Here is an 18,028-nt window from a genome sequence, read left to right on the forward strand (position 1 = left end):
CATTCAAATGTGGTATATGTTGCCTCCACAATCCAAAGAGGCCCACTAGGCGTTGTGGCTTGTGTTTAGTTGTTGGGGAACCAGATACAATAGCTTATCCTTCACTCTAGTAGAAATATCTCAATATGCACCACACCACTGGACCCCTAGAAATTTTTAACGAGGTGGAGAGTGCCTAAATCTTCATTGTGTTGATTTCCCATCCTTTTGCATGCGATGTTGTACCAGTGAATCTAGAGTCTTTGATACATCCTCCTTAGTGGGTCCAATCAGCATAATGTCATCAATACAATGGACCAGTGTAACATTCTGTGGAAGAGACAGGTGATAAAGGCCTCTTCAGACTAAATTATGGCACAGGGAGGAATAGTTGATGTACCCTGGGGGGAGGGTTATGAAAGTGTATTTTTGCCCCTGCCAGCTGAAGGCAAAATGCTTCTGGTGGTCCTTCAAGACTGGTATTAAGAAGGCATTGGCCAGATCAATAGCTGCATACCAAGTACCAAGAGAAGCATTAATTTGCTCAAGCAAGGAAAGCACATCTGGAACGGCAGCTGCAATTGAAGTCACCACCTGGTTGTTTATGACAAACCACCATCATTCTCCAAGACCCATGTGTTTTTCGCACAGGCCAAATAGGTGAGATAAACATGGATGTCATAGGAATCACCACCCTGGCATCCTTCAAGCTTGGATGATGGCACTAATCTCTGCAATCCCTCCAGGAATGTGGTATTGCTTTTGGTCTACTATTTTCCTAGGCAACGGCAGTTCTATGGTGTCCACTTGGCCTTTCTTACCATAATAGCCCTTGTTTCACATTTCAGGAAAAAAGATGAAAGGGGGACAGCCTTGGAAAGCCATATATCTTGTCACCCTTCAATAAAGCTATGATCTGATTGAACTGCACCCACATGTTTCTATGGAAGCCTAGTTGGTACAATAAACATAACTATCACAAGAATGAATGTTATGTTTTTAGACATGTGTCAATACCTCTGAAACAAAAGGCAACACACAATATGGGGGAAGTCAACACAACTTGACCCAGGTACATAAAGACACTGAAAGCTATGTGAGAATAAAGGACAATAAGTGCGATGACTTACGTAATTCTACAGCAATAGTAATAACAAACACAAATTTGTGTGTGGTTTCATAGACGTACAATGTAGATGGGGGCGGGAAATCTAAGAGAGCATGCACATGCTATATAGGCAGAGTTGTGGTGTAACTGACAGTCACTAGATCTCTTTGTCATGTCACAGTTTGCCTTGAAAAGTTAGCAATGTTCATAAGCCAGGTATACATGTAAACCAGGAACCATAAACTCGGGGCTTCTAAAGGAGAAATAACTTCTAGTTTGGGACTCTAATCTGCACACTGCTGTACTTTGTCTGCATATGAATACTAGGTCAGAAATTATGAGTCCTTTTGTCACAAAAAGAACCAATTTATATCATATTCATTTACACTGTTGATTTGAGTCCAGAAATAAGAAATGCACCCACTCTCCTTGAGTATCAGTGCAGGGAGGGAGAAACTCTGTCTAAAATATGCTTAACCTGACAGCCTGGCCAGATGGAAACTCTAGGTCCTGAGAATTGCTGTGGGGGAATCTAGATTTTGATTGCTTGGGTTTGATGGGGTTTTCAAATTACATTTAAAAGTAGGTCATAAGTGTCTGCCTGAATTGGAGGTGGAGGACTCTCTGGGGACTCCTGCTGTGTTTTAAGAAATCTCCTTTGGAGCACAGTGTGTTTGTCCCCAGAATGGAGAGTGCCCTTGAAGATTAAAGGCAACAGTTTCTATCTTATCTCCAATAAAGCCAGGATAGGGTGGAGCCTCAGTATGTGACTCGCCCTGGCTATTGTCAGAGGACCAATTACTATATTCACAGCTAACTTAATGGATCCTGAGTAACATCATTAAGGGCACAGTGGCAATAAATGATTATAAAAGAAGCTTGTGAAATTCCCTAGGTACTTATGCCTGGTCTGCCTCCCTTATCTAATACTATCTGTGGATTCGCAGATGACCTGGAAATGGAAATTGTGCAACTAATAACTACTAATTGAAAGAAATCTAACTTAAGTCTGTGTATACTCTTCATTGCATGTTAGTTAGGTCTTCAATTACACCCAGGGATTCTAAAATAGTTATTGGCAATCTCTTTGGAACTCTGAAGCTCAATCATCATTAGCCTTTATAACACCTACTTATCTAAGTGAAATGGTATTTTAAAACTTCAGTTGAAAGACAATAATTTCTATTTGAATTTTGCAGCCTCTTGAGAGATAACTCAGGATGCCAAATGGAATTTTGTTATTAAAATGCAGATTCTGGTCCCTCCCTAGATGTACTAAATCTTAATCTCTGAAGGGTAGGGCCCAGGGATCTAAATTTTAACAAGCTCCCCAGGGGATTCTTCTGTCCATCCAAGTTTGAGAACTTTTGCCCTAAGGTATCAGGGATCCAAAGTCAAGTATAGCTTCTTACTACCAAGTGCTATATAGAATGTTGAACTTCTAGGACAACTTAAACTGGCTATAAGAAAGCAAAATTCTTAGTATTAGAAAAATTCCAACCACAATCTGACTTTCTTACATTTGGGGATAAGATTTTGCATCTAGGAAGATTGCTATAGTGATGCTATAGAAATCTGGCCAGTCCTATGTCAGGTTGCTGAGAACAACCTTGACACCCTTCTCCAAGGCATAGGGCTGGTATCATGATTGATTTAATCACTGTCATTCTCCTTAATTATCATGTTCTCTCACTTTTCTTTAAAGATGTCCATTTTTAATCAATTACTAGAAACCAGTATAGCCTTCCCTTATCAATAAATAAAGCTTTATTTTCTTAAGCTGTTCTTTGCTCTGTATTGGTACAACAGCTTGCCTCTAGTTGCAAACTGCTTCTAACTTCTAACAAATATTCTTATGGATATTTTAGGCAAAATCCATAAGCCTAGAAGAGCTAACCATATAACAAAAACAAAAAACAATAAAATTAGCTTCAGCACCCATAAAAAAAGCTCTTGCCCTCAAGGTGTGTGAAACTCTTCCCTGAAGAACTCAAAAATCCATTCGCCAAATGCAGACCTTACAAGTTACATGCTGGGTAGGTGTCTCCCTCCCTTTGGATGCCATCAGAAGCCAGAAAACTCATAGAATTATTAAACAATTGGTCATGTGAGAACCTTTTCCACACAAGTTTCCATGCTTTTTTTTTTTTTTAGGAAGTACTATCAGTAAAAATACTCATTGAAAACACCTTTATCTATTCAACTGTGATGGAATCTAGGAAAGAGAACATGCCTGTTAAAAAAGAAAGTTCAATGTCTGAAGCACCAGAAATCAGACTGTTTTCATAAAGGAAACTCTCTCAGTCACACACCATTCCGCCTGGCCCCATTAGCATCACTTCTCATAAGACACAAATCTTAGCGATGAATCATAACAGCTGGTTTACACCAACTGCCACTCTCCCAGACAGGAAGCTGGTTATCAATGGGTGGTAAGATGCCACTACTGTCCAGGCAGCTTGGGTAGGGTGGTGGGGCTGGCTCCCTAGGAAGCCCAGAGGAACTTCTGCAGATGGCAGCTTGGTGCATTTTGACCTTGCTGCATAGAAAGCTCAGGTTAAATGTCACAGTCTGTGGGTTTGGGTTTTTGTTTTTAAACAGGAAGGGATATAAGAAGAGTGTGACTATAGCCTACTCTAAAAGCACAATAAAAATATAAGCTGAATGAAGATGACAGACGCTAAGCGTGGTCGAGAAATGGTCCTGGTTGCTCCAATAAACTGGAAGAGGAAACTGACTAGAGTGCTGCTGAGCCTGCTCCTGGCCAGCAGAGGTGTTGGAAAGTAAATTCAACCGTAACTCTACAGTAATCATGACACCGGCGTATTGGTGAAAGGGTGGACATATAGATCGATGAAACAGATAAGATGCCAGAAATAGATCCAGACATATACAAGCAATTGATTTTTTTATATAGGTGCAAAGACGAGCCAATAGAAGAAAGACAGTCCTCTAAATAGATGGTCTGGAACAACTAGACATCCAGATTGAGGAGGCGGGAGAGCCAAGATACACCTCCTTCTTTATACAGAAATTAACTCAAAATAGACTATATGTTCAAATGTAGATGTAAAACTATAAAACATTTAGGAGGGAAATATGGGAAAAATCTTTATGATTTTGGCCTAGGCCAAGAGAGAGTTCTTCAATACAAAACCAAAAGTACCACCCATAAGAGAAAAAAACTGATAAACCAAACTTCCTAAATTTAAAAATGTTTTCTCAGCAGTAAGAAGACACTTTTAGAGGACATGAAAAATAAGCCACAGACTTAGAAAAAAATTGGGGAGGGCTGGGGTGGGGTGGATTACATTTGACCAAAAGGAAAAAATAAATAAGTAAAAACTATTCAGAGATATAAACTCACTCCCATAGAGTCTATTCTAACTCATAGCAAATTTTTGGTTTCCAAGTGTAAATCTTGACAGAAGCAGATTTCTCCCACAGAGCAACTGATGGGCTCAAACAGCTGACCTTTAATCACTGTGTCACCAGGGTTCCCTAGATTATGTAACAAGTATCAACCCCAACAATATGTAAACAAACAAATCACTTTTTTTATGAGCAAAATAACTGAATGGACAAATCAACAACAAAGGCTGGCAGAGAAGGCCATGCTCTGCATTGCTAGTCTAACCAATGAGCTGGTGCTGACTCCTCGTGACTCCGTAGATAGAGGCTTTCCAAGCCTATAAACCTTTACATGTTATCAGATTCTATCTGGATGATATTCGGGAAACACCAAACCTATATAATGATGGAGAACAGGTTATTGGTTGCCAGGGGTTTAGGGGGAGAAGAATATGTGACTGCAAAGCAGCAGCACAGGGGAATATTTGGAGGGTGAAGGAATTGTTCTTTTTGTCAAATATGCATACATACACACCCAAAGGCCGAATTTTACTGCATGTAAATGAACAGTAAAATTTTTAAAGTTTAGTCTCTAGCCAGTAATCTAATATTTCACAGTAAACCTTTCTGGGATCATTGTCATTGCAAACCAAAAAGGCTCTAGATTTTCTATTTTTAAAATAAGCCTCCATGACCATGTTTCATTTTGGGTCAATATTAAAAAAAATACCATCCAATCAAACAGTTCAAGTTGATCTGCTCATAGTGAGAATGTAAACAGTAGGGAAATTCTAAAATCACAAGAAAAAACATTTTTAAAATATGTATTCAGGATTCGAAAAATGAGGCAAAAACATTGACCAAGTCAAAAGTTAGGTAAGATTAACTAACTCCTCTCTCCCAGCAAAATACAAGGCTTTTCAACACGTGACAATACATGTGCAACATGTTGCTTGGCTTCTGATACTACTGATGTTGGAAACAATCTGCTGACTGTCGAACGCAGCAGTGTTTTCACCACACCAGGGGTCACCGAGTCATAATAGATCATTAACATGCTAGTCTGTTGTTGCTAGAAACGTTGCTATCCCAGTTACAGGCTATTCCTGTTCCGGTAGGCACATAAAATTGCACATGATACTTTTCCTATTTATTATGTGGATTCAGTTGAATTAGAGCTCAGAGAAGGGAACAATTCAAATACTTGGAGTATTTAAATCACTCAGAATCATCTTGCACATGAGAGAATTTATTTATTTGAGGTAAGACTAGAGGGGCAGAGTCAAACTGGCAAAAGTTCCCTTTATCCTCAGTTAATGCCCCCACATCTAAGATCAGAGTACAGGTTATAAAATACACATTAATTGGTCACCAGTAAAATGAGTTTGAAGGTTCATGACCAGGCAACAATAGCAGCCCTTGGAGACAAAGGCATCCTTTTTCCCACCTAGTTGTACAGAGAGGCAGACCCCAGGTTGGGAAAGAGAGTCATTCCTACCTGTCAAACATACACCTTTCCTCTGGTTCTTTAATGCTTCCTCACCCCCACTATTATGACCCTAATTCTACCTTACAAATCTGGCTAGACCAGAGCATGTACATGGGTACAGATAGGAGCTGGAAACACAAGAAGTACAGGACCAGTAAACTCCTGAGGACCAATATTGAGAGTAGCCATACCAGGAGGGCAAGGGGAGGTGAGAGGGGGGAAGGGGAGAGGGGGAACCGATCACAATGACCTACCTATAACCCACTCCCAGGGGGATGGACAACAGATAAGGGGGTAAAGTGAGACATCAGATAGTGCAAGACATGGAAAAATAATAATAATTTATAAACTATCAATAGTTCATGAGGGAGGAAGGCGGAGGGAGGGGGAAAATGAGGAGCAGATACCAAGGGCTCAAGTAGTAAGAAAATGTTTTGAAAATGATGGTGGCAACAAATGTACAAATATGCTGACACAATGGATGGATGGATTGTGATAACAGTTGTACATGCCCCCAATAAAATGATTAAAAAAAAAAAGAATATGTAGGTAGGTTGGAACAGATACATACAGTTCTGACTTAGCCTTACTTCAGGGCCAGAAGGAGCCTGCAAGCATAGTAGTGAACTGCAAGGTCAGCAGTTTGAAAACACCAGCCCCACCAAGAGAGAAAGCTGAGGCTTCCTATTCTGGTAAGCAGTTAAAGCCTCAGAGACCCACAAAGATAGCTCTGCCATGTCTTAGGGCTCACTATCAGAATTGACAATACAGCAGTGAGTTTGAATTTTAAGTTATTGCAAGAAAGGAGACCTGGTTGTGGCAAAAATTAAGTGTTGGGTTACTCATCCCAAAAGGGAGGGTGTTCAAATCTACCATCCTTGTATAGAGAGTTCCAGCCTCAGGATCCCTAGGAAGCCGTTATCCTCGGTCCTATAGGGTAACTAAGAGCAGGAATCCACTGATGCCAGTGGATTTGTGAAAGAAACAGCTTGACATCCTGTCAATGATTTCAAAGCTGCACATACAAAGGAAGGTGACTGGGTTCCAACCACGACCTTCCAGTTTACAGCCCCTTGTGTCATGAAGGCTCCTTTTAACTGTTCAGAGTTATAAAACAAAATAAAGTATCTCAAGAGTGCTGAGGAAACAAAGTTAAATCCAAACCAAACCCATTGCTGTCCGTGTCACTTCTGTCTCATAGACACCCTATAGGACAGGGTAGGACGGCCCCATTTCAGAAGCAGACTACCACATCTTTTTCCTGTGGAGCAGCTGCTGCCCTTGAACTGCTGACCTTTTTGTTACACACACACACACACGTATGGCCATTGAATCAATTACAACTCTATAGGTCAGAGTAGAGCTGTTTCTAAAGGTTTCCAAGGCTGAAATCTGGTGGACTTGAACTGCTGACCTTGTGGCTAGTAGTCCAACACATAACCCACTATCCTTCAGCAGATTGAAACATCACCAGGTCATGTGCTATCCTCACAATTGTTCTCATGTTTGAGACCATTGCTGCAGCCACTGTGTCAATCCACCTTGTTGAGGGTCTTCCTCTTTTTAGCTGCCCCTCCGCTTTATCACACATGACATTATTCTCCAAGGACTGGTCTCTCCTGACAGCATGTTCAAAGTATATGAGATGAAGTCTGTCCATCCCTAACTCTAAAAAGCATTCTGCTTATACTCCTTCCAAGAAACATCTGTTGTTCTTTTGGCAGTCCCTGGTACTTTCAATATTCTTCACCAGCACCATCATTCAAATGCATTGATTCTTCTTCAGCCTTCTGGGGTTTTCCTTACTCATTATCTGACTCTCACATGCACATGAGGTGATTAGAAATACCATGATGGGTTCAATGTAGCTCACAGATAAAGTCCACACACCTAAACCCAACATTAGAAACTCTCTTCACAATCTGTCTCCAACACGTTTTTTCTGGCTCCATCTGTCGCAACCACCTCCGTGTGCCTTGTATACCAATTAAATCAGATGACTGCTGCCCTCCCCTAATGCCTTGCACTAGCAAAGCCCTTAGGAGTCCTAAGCTTAGAATATTTTAACATCTCCTTCATTGTCACTAGAAACGTTTAGCTTTCAAATGCTCACTCTCCTATTGAACACCCTAAATTAGCTATATTCTAGCAATCCAGAATTTCTACCTCAGTGAATTGATGGTGCCCACATACAATTCTTCTATGTTCATGGGCCTTGTCCTTTTACATATGGTACTTGACTAGACTTGTGTCTATCGCTACAGTAATTCCCATGTAAGGATCATGCTGGTGTTTCATTCCTCCAAGTCCAAAGCAACTGGCAAAACTCCATTTTGACTTTTCAAAAAGTTTATGAAAATATGCCATTATCTTATAATTCCATCTTTCTGTGAATTTTTGAAGCCCCCCCTGATATGAGAAATATATTTAATTTCTACTTTTTTTGTCATAATGTGTTCTACAACCATGTCATAAAGATAAGCAATATTTTCCCATGGGAACTGATATTATTGGGGATTGTAATGAGTTTTTAGTCAAAGACTCATTATGTAAATTATAGACAGGGACAACAACATGCAATAAAAGCAAAGATAAAAATAACTATAAACTATTAAAATAATTTTAAGTTATACAATTCCAATCTGAGTCTTTTCACTGAGTACATATGCACTGTGCATAGTTAGTAAACAAGGATTCTAGTATCTCACAAATTACATAACACATAAAACAGATTTAGTGTTTACAAATTTCACTAAAGTCAGTATGCTAGTTATAATTAATGGGAGTCAAGTCAATCCTCTTATTTCCTTCTTGCTATTTGGAAGGCTATGTACGTTTGTGTGTGCAGGGAGTGATTCAAATGACTTCAATCTTTTTTCTTTTTTTTTTTAAGCATAGAACTATTTATATATGTTCAAAGATACTCAGATCCTAATATTTACCATTGGGCTCCTTTGGCATCCCTGGAGATTGTATGTCCTCAGACGAAAAGTGACGCAGTCATATCAAGCATTACATTATGTAGTGTGACACGGATGAGCACATTTGCGATGTTTGAATAATTCAGTGTGAATTTTCCAAGTTGCTTGTATACATGCATATCTTTGTACATCTTTTTAATCTAAATTATTTGTGAGTGTCTGTTTCCTCCCAGAAGCTTACTTTTTTTTTTCTAGTCTCGTCTTGTTTTGGGGTTTTTTAAAAACATTTTATTAGGGGCTCATGCAACTGTTATCGCAATCCATACATTCATCGATTGTGTAAAGCCCATTAAATCTTTTTTCAAAACCAACTCTTGACTAAGGAAATAGAATCAACCAGTTACTCTCTATTAATTTCACAGTGGTAGTCTGACATACTCACTATCATTCCTCACACTTAAAGACAATGTTCAAATAAGACGTGGTACATTCGGGAAAGGAATCTTAGGTTCTGACTAGGCTCTGTCACTTACAAGTGGAGTAACACAGTCTCTCTGAACCTCTGTTTCCCCAAAGAAACCATGAATGTAAAACAATAGCTGCCTCATAGAGTTATTGAGAAGATTCAGAGATGATTGCTTTTAAATTGTGCAAAGCTCCATCAGAAGCAGGTGATTATTAATTGACTATATTGTTCTGAATGTTGATGACATTTGGGCCATTATTAGCATGTTTAAAAGGTTATGTAGGCACCACCCACCCCCTCTCAACTGTCCCCACACTTTTCTAAACTTTTTTCAGAAACAAGAGCTCTCCTTTTCAGTATAAGACAGCATGGAAAGAGTAAGGTAGGGAGGCCACTCTTGGCAACTCTTCTTCTCGGAGCCTACTTCACACGTCCCAGGCCACTTTGCACAATGCTGCAAAGCCATACAAATAATTATCATGTGGGAGAAAGGAGCACTTGGGTCACAATATTGTGCAATTCTGGTTGTGTGGCCACTGCATCCTTTAAGTATTATTACACCGGGGACAGGTAATAGGCAGTCTGTTACAAGGCCAGTCCCTTCAATACTGAAGGTGGTGACGGTTGGAGAGAAGATCCCAACCTTGGAAGCATGAACTATCCACAAGGATGTGGAGTTCAATCACCACAATTAACCCAGACAGCTAGGGACAGGATAGCCTTCTTCTCAGGAGAGAAGGGGAGAGTTTTCTTGGTATACTGGAGAATTAAACCTGAACTGCTGTGGCTCTAACGGACATGCAACTTCCTAGAAATTGCTCTTCAAGTGAGGAAAAAATACAAAGAACAGAGGAGGAAAGGGGTTGAGAAAGGTGTTAGGAATGGTTGGTTTTAAGAAACTAGGGTGCATTTTTTGGAGGTACCTGAGGTAATGAACAACAAATCTCCCCAACTATCCTTCTACTCAACCCCACCAAAAATCCTGAAGGGATTTGAATTTGGAGGGCAGTGTGAGGGCTTCCTTACTTTCAGATCAGTTTATTTTTTTTTAAATAAACCAGTTTGTTCTATATGGAGAACAAACTTTATAGGATAATTACCTGTGGCAATTTTTTTGGGAGGGTGCCAACATGGCATCTATAAGAAGATATGGATGAACTTTAGCCTGTCAATCCGGTTGCAGCTTGATGATGTCCTTTGAAGGTGCAACCAAGATAAATGGCTATCTGAAGGCCGGCCCCTCTGTCTCTCTGCCTTTCCACCTTCCTGCTGGCAAGGCCCTCTGAGACCTGCATAAGCTCCGTGATTCAGCCACGGCCATTGGAGCCACACAACTCTGCACCCATCAGCCTGTGGTCTTCCTGCATTCTGCATCATTGCATGTGGCTGCATGAGTCTGAAGAGGGACTTATGGACTAGTATTGGACTTATGGCCTTGAGTTATACTGGGCTAGGATGTTTTCCTGATACATAAAGCTTCTTGATATAAAGCTCTTTCTTACATGTATATGAGTGTCACTGAATTTCTTTCTCTAGTCAACCTGGCCTAACACACTACAAAAGCTACTCCTGCCAAGTAGATTCCGGTTCATAGAGACCTTACAGGGCAGAGTAGATCTGCTCCATAGAGTTTCTTGGTCTCTAAATCATATGTTCCCAACTTATTTGGCCTACTGCTTCCTTTTCAGAAAAAAAAAAAAATTACTCAGTATCCCCCTAAAAATGAAAACCTTTTGTATGATAGCCAATAATCCAGGATAAAATATAGGTATCTGCTTTTAGAGCCCCCTTGGATCACCCAAGAGCACCCCCTCAGGGGGCTGGTATGGGCCACTTTGGAAAACAGTGCTCTAAATCTGCATCTTTCTCCTGTGGCGTAACTGATGAGTGTCAACAGCTAACCTTACGTTTAATAACTCAATGCGTAACCCACTGTGCTACTGGACTCTAGTTCATAGAATAGATAAGCATAAAGGCAAAAGTCTAGAGTGAGGTGCCGGTCTTAGCTTGGGTTCTCTAGAGAAGCAAGGCCAGTGATCAGATAGATAGATAGATAGAATAGATGATAGATAGATAGATAGATAGATAGATAGATAGATAGATAGATAGATAGATAGATAAAAGATAGACAGACAGACAGACAGATGAATAAAGATAGATAGATAGATAGATAGATAGATAGATAGATAGATAGATAGATAGATGATTGATAGAGATTTAAACATCAAGGAAATGGCTCATACATTTGTAGATGAAGTTCCAAGTCCATATAGCGGCAGATGTCAGATTGAAGGTGTCTCCTGGCTCATGTAGCTACAGGATTGATGAACCCAAGATTGGAAGGTAAGACAGCTGACTTCTGGATGCACAGACATTATCCAAAGTTGGCAGGTGAGATCGCAGGTTGCTAATGATATTCAGACTCAACAGGTAATGTAGCTGTTCATGTCCGAAGAATTAGAGGTTAGATGATGAGCAAGTAAGGCATGTGAGGTTTTCCATACTGTCAAAGTATGTTGGAAGACCTATGGAGATCTCATTATGGGGGGATTACAGCATCTTAACTGCCATGCCACTGAGAATCCTGGTTGAACCAAGTTGACATAAAGCCTTAACTATCACAGACTCCTTCTTCTAAGACTGAGAAGGGGCAGAGGCTACTAACTCCATAAAGGGTTCATTCAAGCCCCAGTTCTTTCAGCTCCCCAGGAACATGAAAGGAGTCTGGAGAGAACATATCTAGGGAGAATGGACTATTTACCCAAAGTTACCAGTCTCAGTAAAGCCTCTAGGTAAGTTATCCCCATCAGGAAATCATGTGGCCTTAAACCACACACACACACACACACACACTCACACACAGGCCAATACTTTTCCTTCTCATAATTGTCATCAGTATATTCAATTCCAACCTTAAATAAAAACATAATCTAAGTAAAAGAGTATACTTGCTTTGCAAACCCAGGCTTAATTCATCTACTGGTTCTGCCCATCTGGATTGCATCTGACCCCAAATTCTAATTTCGGAGCCATAAATGGATCATATTAGCCGTCATGAACACAAACCACATATCATCCCCTACACTCTGGGACCTTTGAATGACCTGTGGATTTAATGTTCTACCGTATAGTGGGATAGAGAACTCAGAGCAAGGTTTAGCCATAAGAATAGTAGCAATCATAATAACAACAATGTAATGTGACATTTCTTACACTCAATAAGGGTGGAGCAGAAAATAATCACACATTATAATAATAATTGTTCTGTTTACAACCTGTGTTTAGGAAACAAATATTTATGTCTTTCCTGCAGGTATTTGACTTTTACTCTCTAGCAACATTCAGTTAAACAAAAAAGTTAATTAAAAGGAAAAAAAAAGTTCTAGTCTCAATTGTGTTGAAGGAAAAAGTTTTTACACGGGGCTGATTCCAAATCTTAAAAGAGGTACAATGTAATGCTGTAGGCTCAACACAACAGAGGGCAGGCAGCATCTGGGCAAGAAGTGCAAGGGGTGAGAATTTCCTCATAAAAGTTCTCCAGAGAGAGTTTCTCTGATATAATTCTATGAGGATCTGTGTTTTCATAATAGAAGTCATTCCCTGTTGAGATGTGAGCAGCCACATTTTTGTAGAGTTGGCTTTAAGAAATAACTCACAAAAATACTAAGGTAGGTGTAAGACTAATGGCCTTCCTCTACATTTAAAATCACTAAAGAAGTTTAAAAATAGATATTGTTGGGTTAATTATGACCCAATACCTCTTGCAATGTCCACAAAATGCTTATTAAAGACTAAGTAGGTGCCAATGACTAAAAAGTAGGAGGTTCACATAAAAATCAGCATGCTCACCTGGCAACAAACAATCGAACCAAGAAACCACAAGCCTTTTTAAACACCCACCAACCCACCTGTAGCGCACCACAGCCAAGTGCCTTTGGACCCTGTTGAATTGTATCTGGCTTCCTTCACTCATTTCGCTCCCCAATGGTCCCCGAAAGGCATCTGCATTCATGACCTCAGCACCGTCATTAAAGATGTGGTCACCAGGAATGAGGAGCAGCCAGGCATGTGAAGGTCAGTGAAGGCCTGCCTCCACTGTACACTGGATATCAGAACACTTCCTTTCTGTCTCTTTCCTGTGTGGAGCCATCATATAAAGCAGATTTCTTTTCATATTAACTCAAACAGTAGCTACAAGCACATATTGACTAGACCCAAAACTCAAACTGAACACACTGCCAGCAAGTCAATTCTGATTTATAGCAGCCCTGTAGGACAGGGGAGAACTGCTCGTTTCTGAGATAGGAGCTCTTTACAGCAGCGGTTCTCAACCTGTGGGTTGAGACCCCCTTTGGGGGACAAATGACCCTTTCACAGGGGTCGCCCGATTCAAAACAGTAGCAAAATTACAGCGATGAAGTAGCAGTGAAAATAATTTTAGTGTTGGGGGGTCACCACCACATGAAGAACTGCATTTGAGGGTCACGGCATTAGGAAGGCTGAGAACCACTGCTTTACAGGAACAGAAAGCCTCATCTTTCTCCCGAGGAGCATCTGGTGGTTTCAAATGGCTAACCTTAGGGTTAGCAGCTCAATGATTCTATTAGTTATAATATCTTAAGCAGATTGCTTTTAAATTAACTGGGTTCCAAGCTTCCTCATTCATAAAATGAAGGGGTTTGGCGAGAATGACCATTAAGATAATGTTTAACTGGCCACTCCCCAGCTATACCATCTCTACTTAACTATCTAGAATATGCTCACACCTGCAGCGATGTGCAAGTTCCACTGCCTACACTGTTTCCTTTCCTGACTTATTCCTTTGCCTTTCTTAGTTGATTACCTTCACCTCCAGTTAGGTGGTGTTTACTAACCCTCTCACTCTTTTGTTCTCCTTTGAGTATATTGTGCTTCATTTACCTTATCACTTAAGAAATGCCCTTTAAATCAGAGACTATGCAGTTTATTTTTTTAAAGAGTACATATATTTAGTTGGCATTCAATAACTATTCAATTATATATTGACTAGAGATCAAAGAAAACCAAAAGAGTCACTTTTATCCATCCCCTCTGAATTATTCACCTCATGAGCATCACAATTTGACTACTGGCGTAATGTGTATGGTGGTGGGAGAGAGCTAGCAGAGATGTATCTTGTTACGCTGCTATCTTGCACTGTACATGGGATGCCACATAACCTCACACATGCTCACTACTTCCTTCCATAGTCAAAAAACTCAAAAAGGGAAGAAATAAATACAAACAAATGTTAACGAACTACAATATTATGTTGTTACCATTCCGTCCATTCTGACTCATGGCAACTCCAATTATGCGGAGTAGAACTGTTCCATGGGGTTTTCAAGGCTGATTGTGTGTGTGTGTGTGTGTGTGTGTGTGTGTGTAAGCAGATAGCCAGGGTAGGCTTCTGAAGCTCTCTTATCATCCACTACAAGACTACACTGTCCTATAAATAGGGCATAAGAAAAAGTTTCCTACCACAATGAAGAAAGAAAGAGAGGTGACTTGGAAAAGAGCTACAGATCAGACATTTGAAAACTACTGTGAAACCCAGCTTCCCCCTCACCTCCTCTTCTCCCCTTGTCTGGAGGTCATCAATAAGGAGTTCTGAGTAAGTTCTGAGTAAGGAGACCAAGTAAAGATGGCATGTGGGTGGGGATTTACCCACCTGCACGGAAACATCTGTGAGATAAAGGTTTTACTTGCTCTGGACAATCGAAAATCTCACTGTCATTGAGTCAATTCCAACTCATGGTGATCCTAGGGCAAGGTAGAAGTGCCCTTGTGGGTTTCCAGGACTATAATTCTTTGTAAGAGTAGAAAGCCTCAGCTTTCTCTTGAGGAGCAGCTGATGGTTTCAAACTGCCAACCTTATGGTTAGCAGCCCAACACAAAACCCACTATGTTCCTCGCCCACTGTCTCATTATAATGAAGGCTTTAGCTACATACTCAACCATCACAGTCAAGCACACACAAAAGTAAAAGTCATGTATAGAATGCTTTTTGAAACTATCATTCACTTCTATATGAGCTCTTTGAATAACATGGTGTGTTAGTTACCTAGTGCTGCTATAACAGAAATATCCACACTTGGTGGCTTTAATGAAGAGAAATGTATTTTCTCAGAGTTGAGGAGAAGGGAATCTCTCTACAGATCAGCTTTGGGATTAGATCTTTATCTCTGTTCTGTTTCTATTCCTTGATTCATCTCAGAATATCTGACTGGTAGCTTCCCCTTCATTTTTGCTTGCCTGCTTGTTTAATTTGCTCTTTTGTATCTCAAAAGACATTGACTTAGGACACACCCTACACACAGACTCCCTCATTAACATAACAAATAAAACCTATTGCCACTTGGGCTTGTCACCATTGAGCCCAATTCATGCCTAACATGCAACATATGCAACCACTGGCCAAAACTGATACCTAAGTGTTATTGATTTTTTTTGAAAAGCAGGGAGGGGGTATATATAATAGTCTATTTTGACTTTAAAGCAAAATTCTCAGTCCATTTTTGTGATCCTTTAGTTTCTCTATGGAATGGATTTAAGACAATTAACACTCTGTGTTTACCACGGAAGTAAACTAAATTAACAAGTGTTAATCATGTTTTAACAAACTAGCCAATCTAGTGAAATGAAATTACATCACTTTACAAACTGCTCTCTGTGATGCTCCCACCTCTTAATAATACACGTGTTTCCACTTAACCCATTCTCTACGGGAAGCTAATTCATTCTGTCATTCACATCAGACCCATATAATGCTTGACAGTCTGGATCAAGAGGAAGTGTACCTGTAGAATGGGCAAGAGATTCATTTGGGGGCATGGAGGGTGGTGGTGGGGGCGGGGTAGGATAAATCCTGGTGGCAATAGTGTGTTATGTCAGCAGTTGGAAAGCCCCAACCCCTCCGGGAGAAAAATGAAGCTTTCTGATCTACAGCCTCGGAAACCCACAGGGGCAGTTCTCTGTCCTGTGGGGTGCAGTCAGTCAGGTTTGGTTTGTTGGTTGGGGCAAGGGGCTGGGGTCACAGAAAGCATTCACGTGAGCATCCCTGGGAAATCTTGGGAATAGCTTCCTATAATTGAACACCTCCCTCTGTCCCCATCTCTGCCAAACAACCAAGCTTTTATAATCTAACGTAAACAACAGCATCTCAAACATTTTAAATAAACCTATAGTTGCCTTCCAAAAGCAGCGAACCTTGCAATGGTTTGTTTTTACCCCCAGTGAATCCATGCCCTCTGACAGGAAGTCAGTCACTATATTCACATACAGCCTGAAAAGGACTCTTGAGTCTGCTTCCTCCTTTAGTCCTTAGTCCTGCCTACACAGGGAGAGACGTGCGGAATGGTAAGTATGCCAGGCCTCCGCACAGCCCAGACACCCCCACTCTGTGCCATTATCTCATACCCTGGCCTAAAGCTCTAGCTACATTTCCCACATCGCTGTCAAATAAACTGGACAGAACTCAAACAAAAGCAGAACGCGAGGTGTCAATATTTTTTTTCCAACTTAGGTTCCACCGAATCCTCTTCAACCAAGAGTGGTTTTTCCCACAAAAAGGCAACACCTTGACCCACGGCGAACTTCGGAGAAAGAGATTACATTCCTTCAAGGTGACAACTAGGTGTGGCTGGGAATGATCTTGAAGTTCAATTATCCATAATAATCCTATGTCCACCCCATCAAAGGCGTTTAAACTTGAGGGACCTTTTGGAGCTTAAGATGCTCCACACAATAATACCATCTAACATCACTTCTAAGCCTAAGGTCAACCCACTAGTTCCATGTATAAAATGAAATGACACTAAACTTTATGACTTGATTCTCCAGTGATTCCACCAAGTGAAGATGCCGTCTCCTTCTCTAAGCACATTTCAAACTACACCTTCACTGGCATGGCTGTCTGAGGTGGGGGAGGGGATGCCACTGTTATCCCACCACACAATTGACCAGAGGTCTTGCACTCCTCGGGTCACCAGCACCGGAAGTGTTCCCCCAGGCGCCCTTCTCCCCACTTCACAAATATCTCCCAGAGAGAGGGGCTTCGACACCGGGTAACCAGGCTAGACCATCTGAATACCCAGTTATCAGGGGATCCCCAAATCAACCCGGCCAACAGCGGCCAGGGAGCAAAGACGACCAGACGTGACGTCAGATGCGATTAAGTTAGTACGTCACCTCGACGTCAGCTTCTCACTTCTCGGACGTCCCGTCCCAGGAGCAAAACTCCGGCGACTTTGGGCCCCGCCCCCGTGAGAGCCGAAGGCGACCAATGAGAGTGGTTCTAAGTGGACAGCAGCCAATGGAACGATCCCGGGGCGGGGCGCGGGAGCCGGAGGGTGGGGCGGGTGGCGACGGTGGCAGCCGGAGTTCTAGCTTCGCGCAGTATATGACTGTACGTCAGCAGCGGGATGGCTGTAGCTGTGGCGGCGGCTGCAGAAGCCCAAGCAGCCGCGGCCGCAGTGGAGGCTACAGCCCGAGCGGCGTCGGCAGCGGCACCCCAGGGAGTTTAAGATGGCGGCGGGGGGGGCGGCGGGCCTGAGGGAGGAGAAACGCTACGGGCTGTCGTGCGGACGGCTGGGGCAGGACAACATCACTGTACTGCACGTGAAGCTCACCGAGACGGCGATCCGGGCGCTGGAGACTTACCAGAGCCACAAGGTGAGCGCACCGGCCGGTCGAGC

The 18,028-nt window shown here is 41.5% G+C and overlaps 1 protein-coding gene across 1 annotated transcript in view; it reads left to right on the top strand.

Annotated features, from left to right (window-relative positions):
• The first annotated feature begins 17,755 nt into the window (after positions 1-17,755).
• Positions 17,756-18,028, top strand: part of ELL2 (elongation factor for RNA polymerase II 2) — a 91,111-nt gene continuing 90,838 nt past the window's right edge. The window contains exon 1 of the mRNA XM_004703477.2: positions 17,756-18,005. Within this exon, the coding sequence (XP_004703534.1) occupies positions 17,859-18,005 (147 nt within the window). The 5' untranslated portion in view covers positions 17,756-17,858. The remainder of the gene's footprint in view (positions 18,006-18,028) is intronic.

The sequence above is a fragment of the Echinops telfairi genome, unplaced genomic scaffold, assembly GCF_000313985.2.
Source record: "Echinops telfairi isolate 266 unplaced genomic scaffold, ASM31398v2 ScPeMD7_7469;HRSCAF=8507_1, whole genome shotgun sequence".
Taxonomy (NCBI): Eukaryota; Metazoa; Chordata; class Mammalia; order Afrosoricida; family Tenrecidae; genus Echinops; species Echinops telfairi.